The sequence below is a fragment of the Pelophylax lessonae genome (assembly GCF_965119305.1).
Source record: "Pelophylax lessonae genome assembly, chromosome: 3".
Taxonomy (NCBI): Eukaryota; Metazoa; Chordata; class Amphibia; order Anura; family Ranidae; genus Pelophylax; species Pelophylax lessonae.
In genome coordinates, this window is record NC_138770.1 from 251816539 (window position 1) to 251831331 (window position 14793).

General features: G+C 45.9%; 1 protein-coding gene across 1 annotated transcript in view; it reads left to right on the forward strand.

Moving 5' to 3' along the window:
• The window catches only part of NMD3 (NMD3 ribosome export adaptor), a 121882-nt gene that overhangs the window by 19972 nt on the left and 87117 nt on the right, over positions 1–14793 (forward strand). The window contains exons 5-6 of the mRNA XM_082248887.1: positions 10475–10555; positions 10774–10902. Coding sequence (XP_082105013.1) covers positions 10475–10555; positions 10774–10902 — 210 coding nt within the window. The remainder of the gene's footprint in view (positions 1–10474; positions 10556–10773; positions 10903–14793) is intronic.

Here is a 14793-nt window from a genome sequence, read left to right on the forward strand (position 1 = left end):
ACCCACTCACTCTGCTATAGGATTCAGTTTGTTTCTGCCTAGTTTAGGAGTAGGACCTAGTTCCCGGCCGGGACTTCTGTCTTGGCTTGTTTTTTTATTTTAAAGGCAACCTTTGTAAAAATTTAATTTTTTTAGCTAGTTATGTTCCTGAGAGAACTGCAATCAACAGACCAGACTGGGTTTTTGGACTGGATATCCTAGACCCTTAAGGTCTCCCAGTCCAGCCAGCGAGCGTTTGCAGGTTATAGCCCCGCGCTAGGCCTTGCCATGACAGAGCCCCAATGGACGGAGACTGGCCCGTGAGTGAAACACCTCGCCTGGGCGCACACGTCCTGTTTCGGCCTGAGTCGCAGCGTGCCCTTTGGCTGTCAGCACCCCCACCCCAAGTGGAGAGGTAGTGTGCCCCCCCCCATAGCTCTTGCGGTCTCGGGGTGGATGTGGGCCCCTCCTTGGGATGGTCCGCCCCCCCCCCCGGTTCCCTTCCAATTCCCCCAGCCCCTCTTAAGTCATGGTGGTCTTTTGGCCCTAACTTACCCCCATGCCTCCCTCCCGGGGTTAGGTTGGAGCTGGCTTTGCCACTTGCTCCAGTAAGGGAGGGTGGATGCTGTTGTTGCTGACCGGGCTGTCTGGATTGCACACAGGGGTTTTTGAGCAAGTTCCTGGCCCCCTGGGGGTTAGTGACTGGGACAGGGATGTCCTTTGGGCTCCCTGTGGTGGTTATAGGCTTTGGGGGGGAGGGGGGGGCAGCAGTTTTCTTCATCCGTGGGTTTGCGCCTCACGTGCCTGGGTTAGTCTGTGGCTTTGAAGCCTACTCCTGGCTGTCCAGGTACTTGACCGAGATGAGGTGCCTCACCGAGCTGACCGAGATGAGGTGTCTGACTAAGCTGACCGGCGGGTGCCACACGGGGCCGGATTGGGCCTAAAATGAATGCCGCGGCTTGCGGCTGACGAAGCCGGTTGTCTGAGTGACTGATCAAGCTGTCCGGGCGACTTACCAGGCTGTCCGAGCTCCTAACCGAGCTCTCCAAGCTGCTGATCAAGCTGACAGAGCTGACGGCAGACTCGTGACTGGATCTGGCCCCAAATTTAGACCGCAGCTTTGCAGCCTACTCGAGGCTGGCTGTCCAAGCTGCTGACCAGGCTGTTTGACCTGCTGACTAGGGTTATAGAGCAGCGGATGGGCGTCCGCCCTCTCTCCCCCCCCCCCCCGGGGGTGAAGATATGGACTGCCTGGTGCCCCTCTTGAACCGGGGAGTGCCGTGGGGGTATTATTGTGTGGGGGTACTCTGCCTGCGTGTCTGCGTCATGGCATTCCCCCTCTTCCCCTTTATATTGTGGAACTTTAGCTGGCATCTCCTTGTGGGACTGTGGTCGGCGACCTCCCCTGCTTGTTATGGTCTTAGGGTGAGCTTAGCATATAGCGACTCTACTGGGGCTGCGTCAACGTACTTCAGGTGATAAATAGCTCTGGGAGCCAATGGCTCCCGCTGCTGTCGGAGTCAATATGGAGGGAGAGAGATGAGAAAGTCGATGCTCTCGTGCACATCACTGGATCGAGATTGGGTTCTGGTAAGTACAAGGAGGAGCTGCACGCAGGTGTTTTACCTTAATTCAGAGAATGCTTGCATTTGGAACCATGTTCAGTAATAGGAAAAACAGATCATTTAGTAAATGGAAAAAGATTCCCAGAGCACAGTGGATTGGTGTAAGAGAAAGTGATTTGTGGCTTAGTTTGTCTGAAGGAAACCTTAGTCCCAGCTCTTAAGGGATGAGGCACTGCTGATGACCCATTGAGTTTGGTAAACAGTAGAGCTGCACAATTAATCGTATAATAATCGCGATCTCAAATCACCCCCCCCCCCCATCCTCTAGTTGTGTTAGTTTGGTGGGGGGAGGGGGCGTGGAGTGGCACCTTCCTGAAATGAGTTTTTGCAGGATGGGATGTCTGCATAGTAAAAATTATCAGCTCACATTTGTGTAGATGCTGGGATCAAGGGTGTCCCTAGGATGCTGGCATCGGTATTGTGGCAGGACTGCTAAGGTAGCCAGGACTGGAGGGGAAGTCGTCGGCCGCGGTGGAGCCAGTGTGGTACGCAAATGGCACCAATACAGGAACTGACATCAGCTGCGATTTGGTGGATGAGAGGTACCGCGTTTCTTCTTCAGACATAGGCCCTCTCCATGAAGTGTACATTCATGCAAAGCTTTTTCAAATGTGAGCTGTCTTTATTTAACCCATTATTATCAAGACGGAGGGGGGGGGGGGGGGGAGATAATCCTAGTCACAGCTTTATTTTAAATGGTTAATAAAAAAAAATATATACACACATTATATATATATAAGATTTTGAGAATCGTGATCTTCATTCTAAGCAAAAAAAATTATGATTCTCATTTTTACCAGAATCGTGCAGCTCTAGTAAACTGATCTTCTATCGGCATAACTGAACGGGAAAAGGAGCCTAGATATCCCACCGCTTGGCTCAAAAGCATAACATGAAATAAAAAACAGTATGTGAATATTTACCTGACTTAAAAAAACACTGGTGTAAAAGGAGACAGCCTTGGACATGAAAGTAGCTAAATTTTACTAGAATTGGGAAACTAATAAAGGAAAAACTAGAAAACTTACAATTTCCGGGGAAATTGTGTGACGTGTTCTTGCCCCCACCGGTAGTCTCCGGCTGGAGTGGGCGGAGTAACTATGTGTGTGTGGGAGTGGCAGCAGTTTGGTGTTGGGGGGTGGGTGTGTGTGTGTGTGTGAGTGAGTGGCAGCAGTTAAGAAATTTTGGCAGTTGGAAACAGACGGTCTAATTTTGAACATTCCGCCATTCATTCTTTTGGGGCAACTTACATTCATTCCTATGGAGCCAATTTCACCAAATTCAACCACAAAAACTACTATATTTCGCAAACCTTTAGGCAAAACCTTCCAAAAAGTGATAGCAACGCGATCTGGAACGATTCACTTGTTTCGGTATATTACTTGTCTATGTAGTGTAAAAACTGTGGGAGGAGTTGGGATGCCAAATTTTCCCATAGGCTTTAACTATAATAAGAATAATATATATGTGAAAGAATAGTAAGTGGACCTGCCACTTACCCGATCAAACAAATCCTATCGCGCCCTGAACCGGGTAAAGGCCTGTTATCACAGTTCTACAAAGCTTTAGATGCATTACTTCCCAGTTCCACTCCATCTTTCCTGAAACAGTGGGAGTTAGACCTCCAGTGCACTCTTTCCCCGACACAGGAGAAGGTTATTCTTCAACTGTCTCATAGCTCAGCAATCTCTGCCAGGACGGCAGAAGCTAACTATAAGCTCCTCACTAGATGGCATTATTCCCCTGCCAAGTTGCAGAGGATGTTGCCATCTCTTTCGGCTGAATGTTGGAGAGGATGCGGACTCAGAGCCACACATGCACACATTTGGTGGTCCTGCCCTGTGATTCGCCCCTTCTGGACTACTGTCCTATCTCATTGAATTAATTCAGGGCTCACCGATCGCTATGGATCCGTGGTCGGTTTTGTTTCACGACACCAAACTTCACCCTGCACAGTACCGTAAATCCATCACCCCCTACCTTTTTAAATGCGGCTAAAGCCCTAATCCCGAAATATTGGAAGCAGTCAGTTGCTCCCCCGATACCTCAATGGCTGCGCGCGGTCGATCGTATTTACCATTTGGAGGACATGACCATGGACTTCCGTGGTCAGGCACCCCTGGCCCGCAAGATTTGGTCATGTTGGCTAACATTTATCCACTCTAATACATATGCTATGTATATGGTTGATGTCTCTTTAGGTTAGACTGTTAAGGCTGATGTAACACTAAGGGAGCCCCCCTCCCCCCCCCTCCCCCCCCTTCCCTCCTCCATCTGCCGTCTCCTCTTCTTTTTCCCTTTTCTTTTTCTTTCTTTGCTCTCTTCGAGCGCCTCCGCTCAAACACTTGGTTCGATGCGTTTTATAACCCCTGAAATATTTTCTTCTCATGAACACTTAGCTGGTTTTTTTTATTTTTTTTTTTTTTTTTATTTTATGCTCTCGGATGTTGTCCATGTTTGTAAATTTGTTCAGGGATTGTGTACTCGTATTTCTTTTGTCACGGAGGTACTCTCGTGTTTGTATAATTATATATATTTCAATAAAAACATATTAAACAAAAAAAAAAAAAGTGGACTTGCCATAGGCAAGAACACTTAAGTTCCAAGTATTGGCTCCAGTTTCCCAGATACAACTTCAGGTCAAAATTACATCAAAGTAATTCAAAATTATAAGGGGGAAGTGCAGTTATGCTCCATTTTTTTTTTTTTTTTATTGATACCAATAACAACTTTTCATTCTTTTATTGGTTTTTCATGTAACATTTTCATGCTCCCTCCACACCGTTGAGACTAAGGCCCCATTCACACTGCCGCGACCAGAAAGTCGCCTCATAAGTGGCAACTTGTTAGCGCGACTTTCAGCGCGACTTTGCGCGAATTCAGCCGCGACTTGTATGATAGACGACTTTGTACGACTTTGTATTTGGCCAATCAGAATATGATGGTTCTGGGTCATGCTCATTTACACAAAAAAAGTTCTTAAAAATTGTCGTTTTTGATAGAGAGCCAATTATTGAAAAAATTATTGGAAAAAAAAAATGAGATTTCTTTTTCTTCAGTGTCTGGGGGGGGGGGGGGGGGTCTAAAAAGTGTTCCTGTGAAGTTTCAGCTCTGTAGCATGTCCAGAACCAGGAAAAAAAGATAATTTTTCTTAGAATTTTTAGTAGCACAGGGATGGGGCTCCGCTCCACCTGGGCGTTTTTGTTGCAGGCGTTTATCGGGCATTTTTTGGGCGTCTTTGGAGGCAGGCATGACATCTGAACTTCTGTGTTAGGGGTATATATACACACACACATATGTATATATACACATACACACATATAGGTCTAATAGGAGCGGAGCCACATCCCTGCAAATAATTTCATTAGCGCATGGATGTGGCTCCGCTCCTATTAGACCTATATGTGTGTATGTGTATATATACATATATGTGTGTGTGTGTGTGTGTGTGTATATATACCCCTACACAGAATTTCAGATGTCATGCCTGCTTCCAAAGACGCCCAAAAAATGCCCGATAAATGCCTGCAACAAAAACGCCCAGGTGGAGCGGAGCCCCATCCCTGCGCTACTAAAAATTCTAAGAAAAATTATCTTTTTTTCTGGTTCAGGACCATTTTAATGGAAAGTCGGATCACAAGTCGCTTCAAATAAGATAAGGCGGCGACTCCCATTGAAGTCTATGGGAAAAGTCGGATACAAGTCGCCTCAAAGTAGTACAGGACCCTTTTCTGAAGTCGGAGCGACTTCAGTAGTGCCAATTAAGACAGCACTCATTGATTAACATTGCTGTTGTTATGTCAAGCGACTTGGGGCGACTTGAGGGCACACAAGTTGCCTCACAAGTCGTGGCAGTGTGAATGGACTCTGAAAGGCATTGACTTTTTCTTATTGTTTAGTCAATGACACAGATAAGTTGTACATAAATGCAACAATGAGGGGCCCAACTTGTCCTGATCCCCTATTTATGCATTCAAAATATAGGTGGTATGCCTTTTTTTTTACCACTGCCGTTTTACTGCACTTTTGCGTTGCAAATGTATTCTCACCACAATTGTAGCATAAATTATCTGCGTTGTTTACACAGTTTCGTGGCATCTTGGCTTCTAAAGGAAAATATCAACTGTTCCCTGGAAATGTTAGGCAGTGACACTTTCAGAAGCCACCAGATGTGCTGTAACTGTATGATGGGTAGATGTAAAATATCTTAAATTTTCGCCAACCTGCACCTTTATCACTTGTTTTCTAATTCATCTAAACAAAATATGTAAGAAATAGCACAGTTTATCTTAAAGGTTGATCATTTCCAAAAATTTATAGACCAGTGTAATCATTCAAAAAATGTTCCAGCTGTAATAAGGAAGACAAGTTGAAAACCACAAAATAATCCTTCTAAACCAGTTTGTGTTTCCTATATGTGTTGATCGTCCGTCTACGTTAATAGATACCATGCACTCAAATGTTGAGGCACAACTGTTAAAGTGGAAGTAAAGTCTTATTTGTTACTTGTACCTTCAGGTAAGTCTATAATAAGGCTTTCCTGTAGTTACTGTAAATATATCCTAAACTTGCACAGTTTAGGTGATATTCATCGTGCATGCGCTCTGAAAGTCTGGCTTGCCGTGCCCGACCTTCAGAGCCCGTGCCGTAAACGGCGGCTCCCACACGCATGTGCAGGTGTGATGTAATCGCAGCTCAGGCCACTCACAGCATCGGAGCCCGCAAACCCGGAAGAAACACCAGGGAAGATGTCAGCCGTCTCAGCAGTGATCGGGCGCCGCTGGAGGGCTTTGTTATAAGGTAAGTATTTCATAATGAGCTAGTATGCAATTCATACTAGCTCGTTATGCCTTTGTCTTACAGGGTTTTTTTTTTTTTTTTTTTTTGCTTTAAAGCGGAGTTCCACCCTCAAAAACGTTTTTCAGATAAAAATACCCCCGGGACAGTCAGGGCTAGTGCATTTCTGAATGGATAGCCTCTGAACTGTCCCAGGTTGCACTTACCTTTTTAGAAGAAATACTTACCTTGAAAATTTCTTGTCCAACACTGCCATCTCAGGTGTGGGCAGCTGAAGCCAGGGCGTCCTCTTCGGTGTCCTCTTTGGTCCCAGAATGCCCTGCACCGACTCCGCTCGTCACTTCCGGGGCAGGCGCGTCATCCCTGCATGCTCAGAAGCTGTTTAGCAGGGAATGACACGCATGCATCGGAAGTGAGCAGGGCCAGTGCAGGTGTTCTAAAATTTCGTCGGACCCATGAAAATTCCGGACCTCGTCACTTCCGGTGACGCTATGTCATAACCCAGCTGGTGCGACAGCTGGTGCAAGCCCCGGCGCGCATGCGCACAAGACATTTTCAAGGTCCGATTAAATTCTAAGACTTAGCGAACAGCTCACTGAGAGGAGGCGGGGCTGAGGTGGGACGGAGTTGCCTTCTCCTGGGTGATACAATGACAGGAAGGTGTGTGGTGTACGGGGAGGAGGAGGGGCTGAGCTCACACACTGGGCGGTCACCATTCTTCACTAATCACACATTTCTACAGATTGTTAGCTCATGTGACCACTCTGCTTTATTGCATGGCCTCTGACAAGCGCGCCCTGCTGGTCACATCTGGGGTGTTCCCATCTGCAGGGTGTGGGATGAATGGTCAGAGGCCATGAAATAAAGCAGAGTGGTCACATGAGCTAAAAATCATTAGAAATGTGTGATTAGTGAAAAATGGTGACCGCCCAGTGTGTGAGCTCAGCCCCTCCTCCTCCCCGTACACCACACACCTTCCTGTCATTGTATCACCCAGGAGAAGGCAACTAAGTCCCATCTCAGCCCCGCCTCCTCTCAGTCAGCTGTTCGCTAAGTCTGAGAATTTCATCGGACCTTGAAAATGTCTTGTGCGCATACGCGCCAGGGCTCGCTCCAGCTGTTGCACCAGCTGGGTAATGACGTAGCCTCACCGGAAGTGACGAGGTCCGGAATTTTCATGGGTCTGACGAAATTTTAGAACACAGGCGCATTGACTCCTGGGAGCGATGACGTTCAGCTCCCAGGAGTCAATGCAAGCAGGAAGTGACGGTGGCGGCCGTGTCCGCAGAGGGAGGAAGGAAGGTAAGTATATTTTATTCAAAACCAAGTAAGTAAACAAAAAACAATCGTCCGTATCCATTTCTTTTTCAGGTGACCCAGAGCAAGCGGATGGGCCAAAGTCACTTTTGAGGGTGGAACTTTGCTTTAATTTAGCTTTGGTTTCAAGTATTGTTTCACCTAAAGTAGAACCAATGGCAAAACTTTTTTTTCTAGTTTTGGACAGAGTAGAGAGAGTTTTGAATGCCTGTTAGATTTTTAATCCTGTTTGTGCCCTCATTAGGGAGACCCCCCCCCTCTCTATATGTCCTGTTTACCATTTTAATTTTAACCACTTAAGCCCCGGAAGATTTTACCCCCATTCCGACCAGGGGGTATTTTGCGATTCGGCACTGCGTGAATTTAACGCACAATTGCGCGGTCGTGCGACGCTGTACCTAAACGAATTTGACGTCCTTTTTTTCCCACAAACAGAGCTTTCTTTTGGTGGTATTTGATCACCTGTGCGATTTTTTGATCACGCGCTATAAACAAAAAAAGAGCGTCAATTTTGCAAAAATAGCAATATTTTTCACATTTTTTTATATGAAATTCCCCCAAAAAAAATGTAAAAATCAAAATTTTTTAAAATTTTCGGCCAATTTGTTTTATGCTACCTATGTTTGGTAAAAAAAATCGCAAAAAGCGTATTTTGATTGGTTTGCGCAAAAGTTATCGCGTTTACTAACAAAGGGAAAGATTTTTGTTGTTTTTTTTTTTTAACGCGTAATGGCGGCGATCTGCGATTTTTTTTTTTGCGGTACTGCGACATTGCGGCGGACAGATCGGACCCTTGACTGACATTTTTGACACTTTTGGGGTTACCAGTGACATTTCTACAGTAATCAGTGCTATACATATGCACTGTTACTGTAAAAATACACTGGTAGTGAAGGGGTTAACTTTATTTGGAAGGGAGGGGCTGTGTGTCCCTAGGGGCGTGGTTTCTACTGTGATTGGCTGTGGCTCTAGCTGTAAGGACACTGATCAACGGATCTACATACCAGATCCGTTTTATCAGTGTCTTTGCAGCGAGGAGAATGACAGGCAGTTTGTTTACACAAGCTGCCTGACATTCTCCCTCTCCCCCGCCGATCGCCGAGTGACCGGCGGACATCGGGTCCGCTGGTCACACGCGCGGGGGGGTCCGTGACCACGCGGGAGCGGGAGCGCGCCCCCGGGGGCGCGCGCTCGCTCCCTAGACCCTCACAAGCAAGCAACGTAGCCCTACGTTAGTTTGCCTGTGAGGGGCTGACCGCCGACGTAGATAGTCGTGCGGCGGTCGGCAAGTGGTTAAGTGAAAGTAAGAGAAATCCCACAGTTTGGGTTGTCCCCAGAAAAGTAAGAGAGGAAATCTTCCAATGGGAACTAGTTCTGGTGACCTGGGGGGCCCCAAGGGATTCCCTCAATTTGCAGGTAATGCTTCTCACTTCCTGTTTTCGCTATGGGTCAGGAAGCAATGGTAAATCTCCCCAATGGGACAAAAAAAAGACAGGAGTTGTAACCAAAGATGAAGAAACATTTTTGCCTACAGTTCTATTTTAACCTAAAACATGAAAAACTTTCCAAACCACTACATACACTCTCGTTGTTTTAGCCTTGCCCTCAATATCTCCTTTGTATTTCAGTGCCAGCCCTTCTCTGGGTTAAATGAGGCTCATTGTCATTCAACCCACCTCACTTTGAGCTCAGACTATCAATGTCACCCCAGGGGGTGCATTATCACTTGGCCTGGGCTCACAATGCAACGCTGCGTAGACTTGTGCTGAGATGTCATAAGCCTCTTGCACACGGTACTGATGTTTTGAGAATCAGCATTTCTTGACATAATTTCAGTTTACTCGTATTTGCGCGTAAGCACATGTGTGCTTACAATACATTCCTTATGGAAAAATCTATGAAAATTCTCAATATTTATGCTCATATGTGCATATTTGTATGTAATGGTTCAGAATACTAACTGCCAAAGCAGAGTCAATTGTTTATTTTTTTTCAGAAGAATATGCATCACTTGTTTACGCACCTGTGTGTGCAGGCACATTGTGAACTATGGGATGCATTTTAGATCAGTAAAAAACAAAAACAAAACGTTGTATTGCTCTTTTTCAAGCTGCACTATGCAAGAGGCCATAACCTGAGCTATGTAGCAGAGAGGACCTCTGCCATTGAAATACACTGAGGAAGTTAAAAATGTATTTATAAAAAACTGTAATTGCAATTTATGGTAAATGTCTGGATTTGATTGAAAGACATGGAAAGATTCAGTGAGAACTGGCCGACATTCGGTATATATGTAATTCTTCTGTTGAATAGTCTTGCTAGCAAACCAGCATTCAATCAGTACTTGCAGGGAGTCCCCTGTCAGAATACAAGGACAGAGCGGTAGAGATCCCTACTTCAACATCACTTGTGTTGATGCGAGGATCTGTCAGTTATTTTTATGTTTTTCATGCAACCCGCTGGTTAAGCGAAAAAAGGAACTGCATGTATACCCTGCTTTAGTCTTTGTGCATTTCATGTTCTTCTGTATTCTGCACTCGTTAGCAATCTGTTCCCTAAATATTTTCTCCTCTTCAGTATGGAACATAGATATGTTTCCTGCATTTAAGGTTTCTAATCTAGTTGAACAATTTATCTAGTATTACTTGCAATGATTTTGACAAAGGAGATGTAAATGTTTTTTCCATGCATCTTTTAATAACTATGCCTTGTAGAAATCAGCATAATGTAATTATACTTGTATTCTTTGCACCCAGGTGCGGCTTATAGATGCTGGCTTTATTTGGACTGAACCTCACTCAAAGAGACTTAAAGTGAAACTAACAATACAGAAGGAGGTAGGTGGCCCTACATATTGCAGGTGTGTGGGTAATTGCCTCAGATTTCTTGCTGGAGAATAATCCTCTCTTCTATTTCTTAGCAATGGCAGTGTGTCAGCTCTTTGTAATCGTGATATGTTCAGCCATGAAACTGTGGCTTGCCCTGCATGTATTATACATGCCTGTAGAATGTAATGGAGTGCGTGGGTTGTAAAAACACTTTCTCTCTCCCACAGGTGATGAATGGAGCAATCCTCCAGCAGGTCTTTGTAGTGGAGTATGTGGTCCTATCACAAATGTGTGATGATTGCCATAGAGTGGAAGCTAAAGATTTCTGGAAGGCTGTGGTCCAGGTCCGCCAAAAGGTAAAACTCCCCATTTGTATGATTTGTCTGCTGAGTTTTTATTAAATTGTACAGCGAGCTTTGACAAACCTTCTTTTTTTTATAAACCTTTTTTAATCAAGGGGTGAAAATCTTTTGTAAAGCCTTTAACCATTTGCCTACTGAGTACTTTTACTCCCTTCTTGGCCAGGCCAATTTTCAGCTTTCAGCACTGTGACGCTTTATGCAACACTGTACTAATATGAAATTTATGGGCACAGATAGGCTGCACTAATAGGCGGTATGGATTGCCACTGATGGGCTGCACTGGTGGCCACTGATGGGTAGCACTGATAGGCGACATGACTGGTTTACTACCACTTTTAACTGCTTTCCTCCCACATCAATGTAAAAGGACGTACGGGTGGGAACCCTTTTCTGGGAGGATGTCCTTCCGAGAATCCACCTTGGTGCAATTTGTCACCTGCTGCATCCACACAGCAGATGACCGATCACTTTACCAGCCTGCTGCTAGTGTCATGTGATCACTGTGACCAATCACAGCAGATCACATAACAGCTGTAAACAATGGCTTCCTTTCATGCCATTCATTGTATACAATTGTGTTGCTAGCTGTGATTGGTCACAGTGATCACATGGTACAAACAGGGCCAATCCTAGCCCATTTGTACCATGTGAGCTGTGACCAATTACAGCTAATCCATAACAATAGACCGTGTTTACACATTGTTCAGTAAAAAAATTGCTTCTAGCAGTGAAATTCAATGCTATAAGCAAGTTTATAGTATGCAAAAAAAATAAAGGAATTCTGATCCACTTCCCAAAGTGGTACAGTGTTTCCTAGGGTGCTCTGGTCATAGTATGTAAACCAGTCAGTGTCCCTGGTCACTGCCACATCAGCTATATGATGGCATTGTATTACACTGGTGACAGTATGTAAAAAAAGTGAAAAAAAAAAAACTATTTTTTCTTTCATTATCCAGAAAGTGACAAAAAAATGACGACTTCAAAAAACACGCCATACCGCTTACGAAATACCACAGCCTGTCTACTTTCCAAAAGGGGGCAGGCAGGTTTTGCTGCCATGGTTGTGTGGAGTATCCACCTTTTCCAGTGGTCATGGCCACCGCATTAGCGGCGGCTCCCCTCTAGGTGGGGTTAATTTATGGCCTACTGTGGGCGTCCTTGGAAGGGCATCCGCAGGGGACCCCCTTACAGGGTCCAGTTGGTGGCCCCCCTTTTGCGGGCCTCAGTCGGCGCCCCCTGTCAAGGGGTTGAGTTGCTGACCCCCTGTGCAGGGGAAAGGATGGCGTTGGCTCAGCGAATGCGCCCCCCCCCCTCCTGTCTTATCAGATCCTGCATCTTATTAGTTCGCAGTGGATGGGACCACCCTATGGGGTCTGAGTCCAAATTTCCCTCACCTGTTAGACAGTGAGGATGATTCTTCCATGGCTGCTGAGATTCTGGTAAATGGGACGAGTGTCCCAAGTCGCTGGACTATGTGATTTGTCTGTGTCAGGCGACAAGAGTTCTCTGGTCTGGGGGCTGCGCTCCCTGACCTTAATACAGGGCAAGTCAAGTCCTTTCTCCCCTTGTGCTGAACATTAGTCATGACAGATGCAAGTGTGTCTGGGTGGGGAAGGGTCCTGGAACTGTACACGGCTCAGGGCTGTTGGACGTTAGGAGTCTAGATTGCTCATCAATGTCTTGAAACTTCGAGCGATCAGGCCTGCCTGGATCGGAGCAGCTCCAGGGGCTCCCTGTGTGGATTCAGTCGGGCAGCGCCACGGCCGTGGCTTATTTGAATCAGCAGGGCGGCACAAAGAGTGTGTTGGCGGCCCTGGAGGTGTCTGGCATTCTCCGGTGGGCAGAACGGTTCATTCCAGACATCTCCGCTGTGCATAATTTCTGGCATGGAATATTAGCGGGAAGGTTACTTTAGTCATCAAACATTGGGCCAGGGGGACTGGTCACTTCATCCAGACGTGTTTCATCAGATATGTCTGTGGTGGGGCACCCTTGAGGTGGATCAGTTGGGTCACAAGATCCTCTGGCAGACGCCACGGATGCTTTGGGGGCTCCATGGAGCAGGTGCCATCGGTCCTCCGCTCCAGCTACTTCCGAGACTTCTACGCAGGATCGAGGCCGATGGGATTTCGGCCATTTCGTCCCCTGGAGGCTTCCTCTCACGCACGATCTGTTGTCTCAGAGGCCGATCTTCCATCTGGTTTTGCAGTCGCTGGCTTTGACGGACTGGCTCTGTGTTTCCAACCATTTTGAAGGTGAGGAAATCTACATCTCAAAAGCTTTATCATCGGATGTGGAAGGTGTACATTTCCTGGTGTGAGGTTCAAGGATTCCATCCTCATTCCATTTCGGTGGCTCAGATTCTGACCTTTCTTCAATGGGGTGTTGATCAGAAACTGGTTTTGAGCGCTGTGCAAGACCAAGTGTCTGCTTTGCAGTCTTTTTTTTTTTTTTTTTTTTTTTTTTAGAAACCTTTGGCTTCCCGTTAATTGGTGCATATATGCCTTCAAAGGGTCGTCGTTTTTCTCTGCCACCATGGAATTTGAACCTGGTTCTATTAGTTCTTCAAAAACCTCCCTTTGAAAACGTACGGGAGATCCCTTTCCTTGCGCTGTCACACGAGGTGGCTTTTTGTTGGCTTTCACCTCTGCTCACAGGGTGTCAGAGTGTGCGGCTTGTCTTGTCATTCTCTCTATCTGGTGGTTCTGCAAACACGGCGGTCATTCCTCCCCAAAGGTTGTCTCCAATTTCCATTTGAATGAGGACATTGTGCTGCCGTCCTTGTGCCCCAGGCTGGCTCATCCCAGCATATTTGCCTTGCATACTCTGGATGTTGTTTGAGCTATTCGGGTTTATTTGGTAGCCATTGAGTTCCTTTGGAAGTCAGACTCGCTCTTGGGGAAACATTTGTGTTGTCTGCCTAGTCCTACTCCTGTAGAGGGCAGCATAACCCTATGGTGAAGAATATGGAGCTGTGTCAGTCAATGAACTCATAGAAAAAGATTTTACAGGGAGTACCAAAATCCTGCTTTTTTTTTTTTTTCCTTCATTTTTGGATTTTTTTTTTTTTGTTTAGCAAAAAATAAAAAGTGGTCATCAAATACCACCAAAAGAAACAAACAATTCAACCAAGCGCTCACTTCGAAGGGAAAGACTGGCATGCTGCTCTTCTCAGGCAGGGAACTCCAACATGGGTGCATGAAAGAAAAGAAAAAGGAGGCGCAAACACCTAGTGCATTACCCGTGGTCACCGTTAAAATTTTTTTTTAATAAAATGCCAAATGCATACTCAGACATGAAGATTGTTAAAATCGTGTTACAAGAATCCACCACACATGAAATGGAACATGTCCTTGTAGATAGGACCCCTAACGCGTTTCGGGAGTCAAGCTCCCTTCATCAGAGCTGGTCATACCAGCAGCAGATCCAAATATATTTTAGTTTCAATTAAACCTGTTCCTTCACCCTCCCACAGGAGGTGGGCGGGACCGTCCAGTGCACCAATCAGCCCTCTGTCTTGCTCCGCCTCAATTTGACAATACACTCAAAAACCACACCAATGGCCACTAGCTTGTGGTCAAAAACAAAAACAAAAATGAGAAAAAAACAGGAAACACAAAAAACAAAAAGCAAAACAGGGAAAAACACTGTTTAATATCATGAGGTTGTAGCTATGCGTGCGAGCCCTGAATGGGATAAACACCTCCTAATTTGCAAGTTGATGGGCAATGTGTGTTATAAACTTACCCAGCCCTGATCTCTCTTGTGGCTCTGCTGATGTCATAACTATGGAGTCCCCGTCTCCCCTGCGCCACAGATTTCGGTCTTCATATATCCAGACCCCTTAAAAGGCAAGAGCTGAGCCGGCTTGGTGGTCGCTAGTGG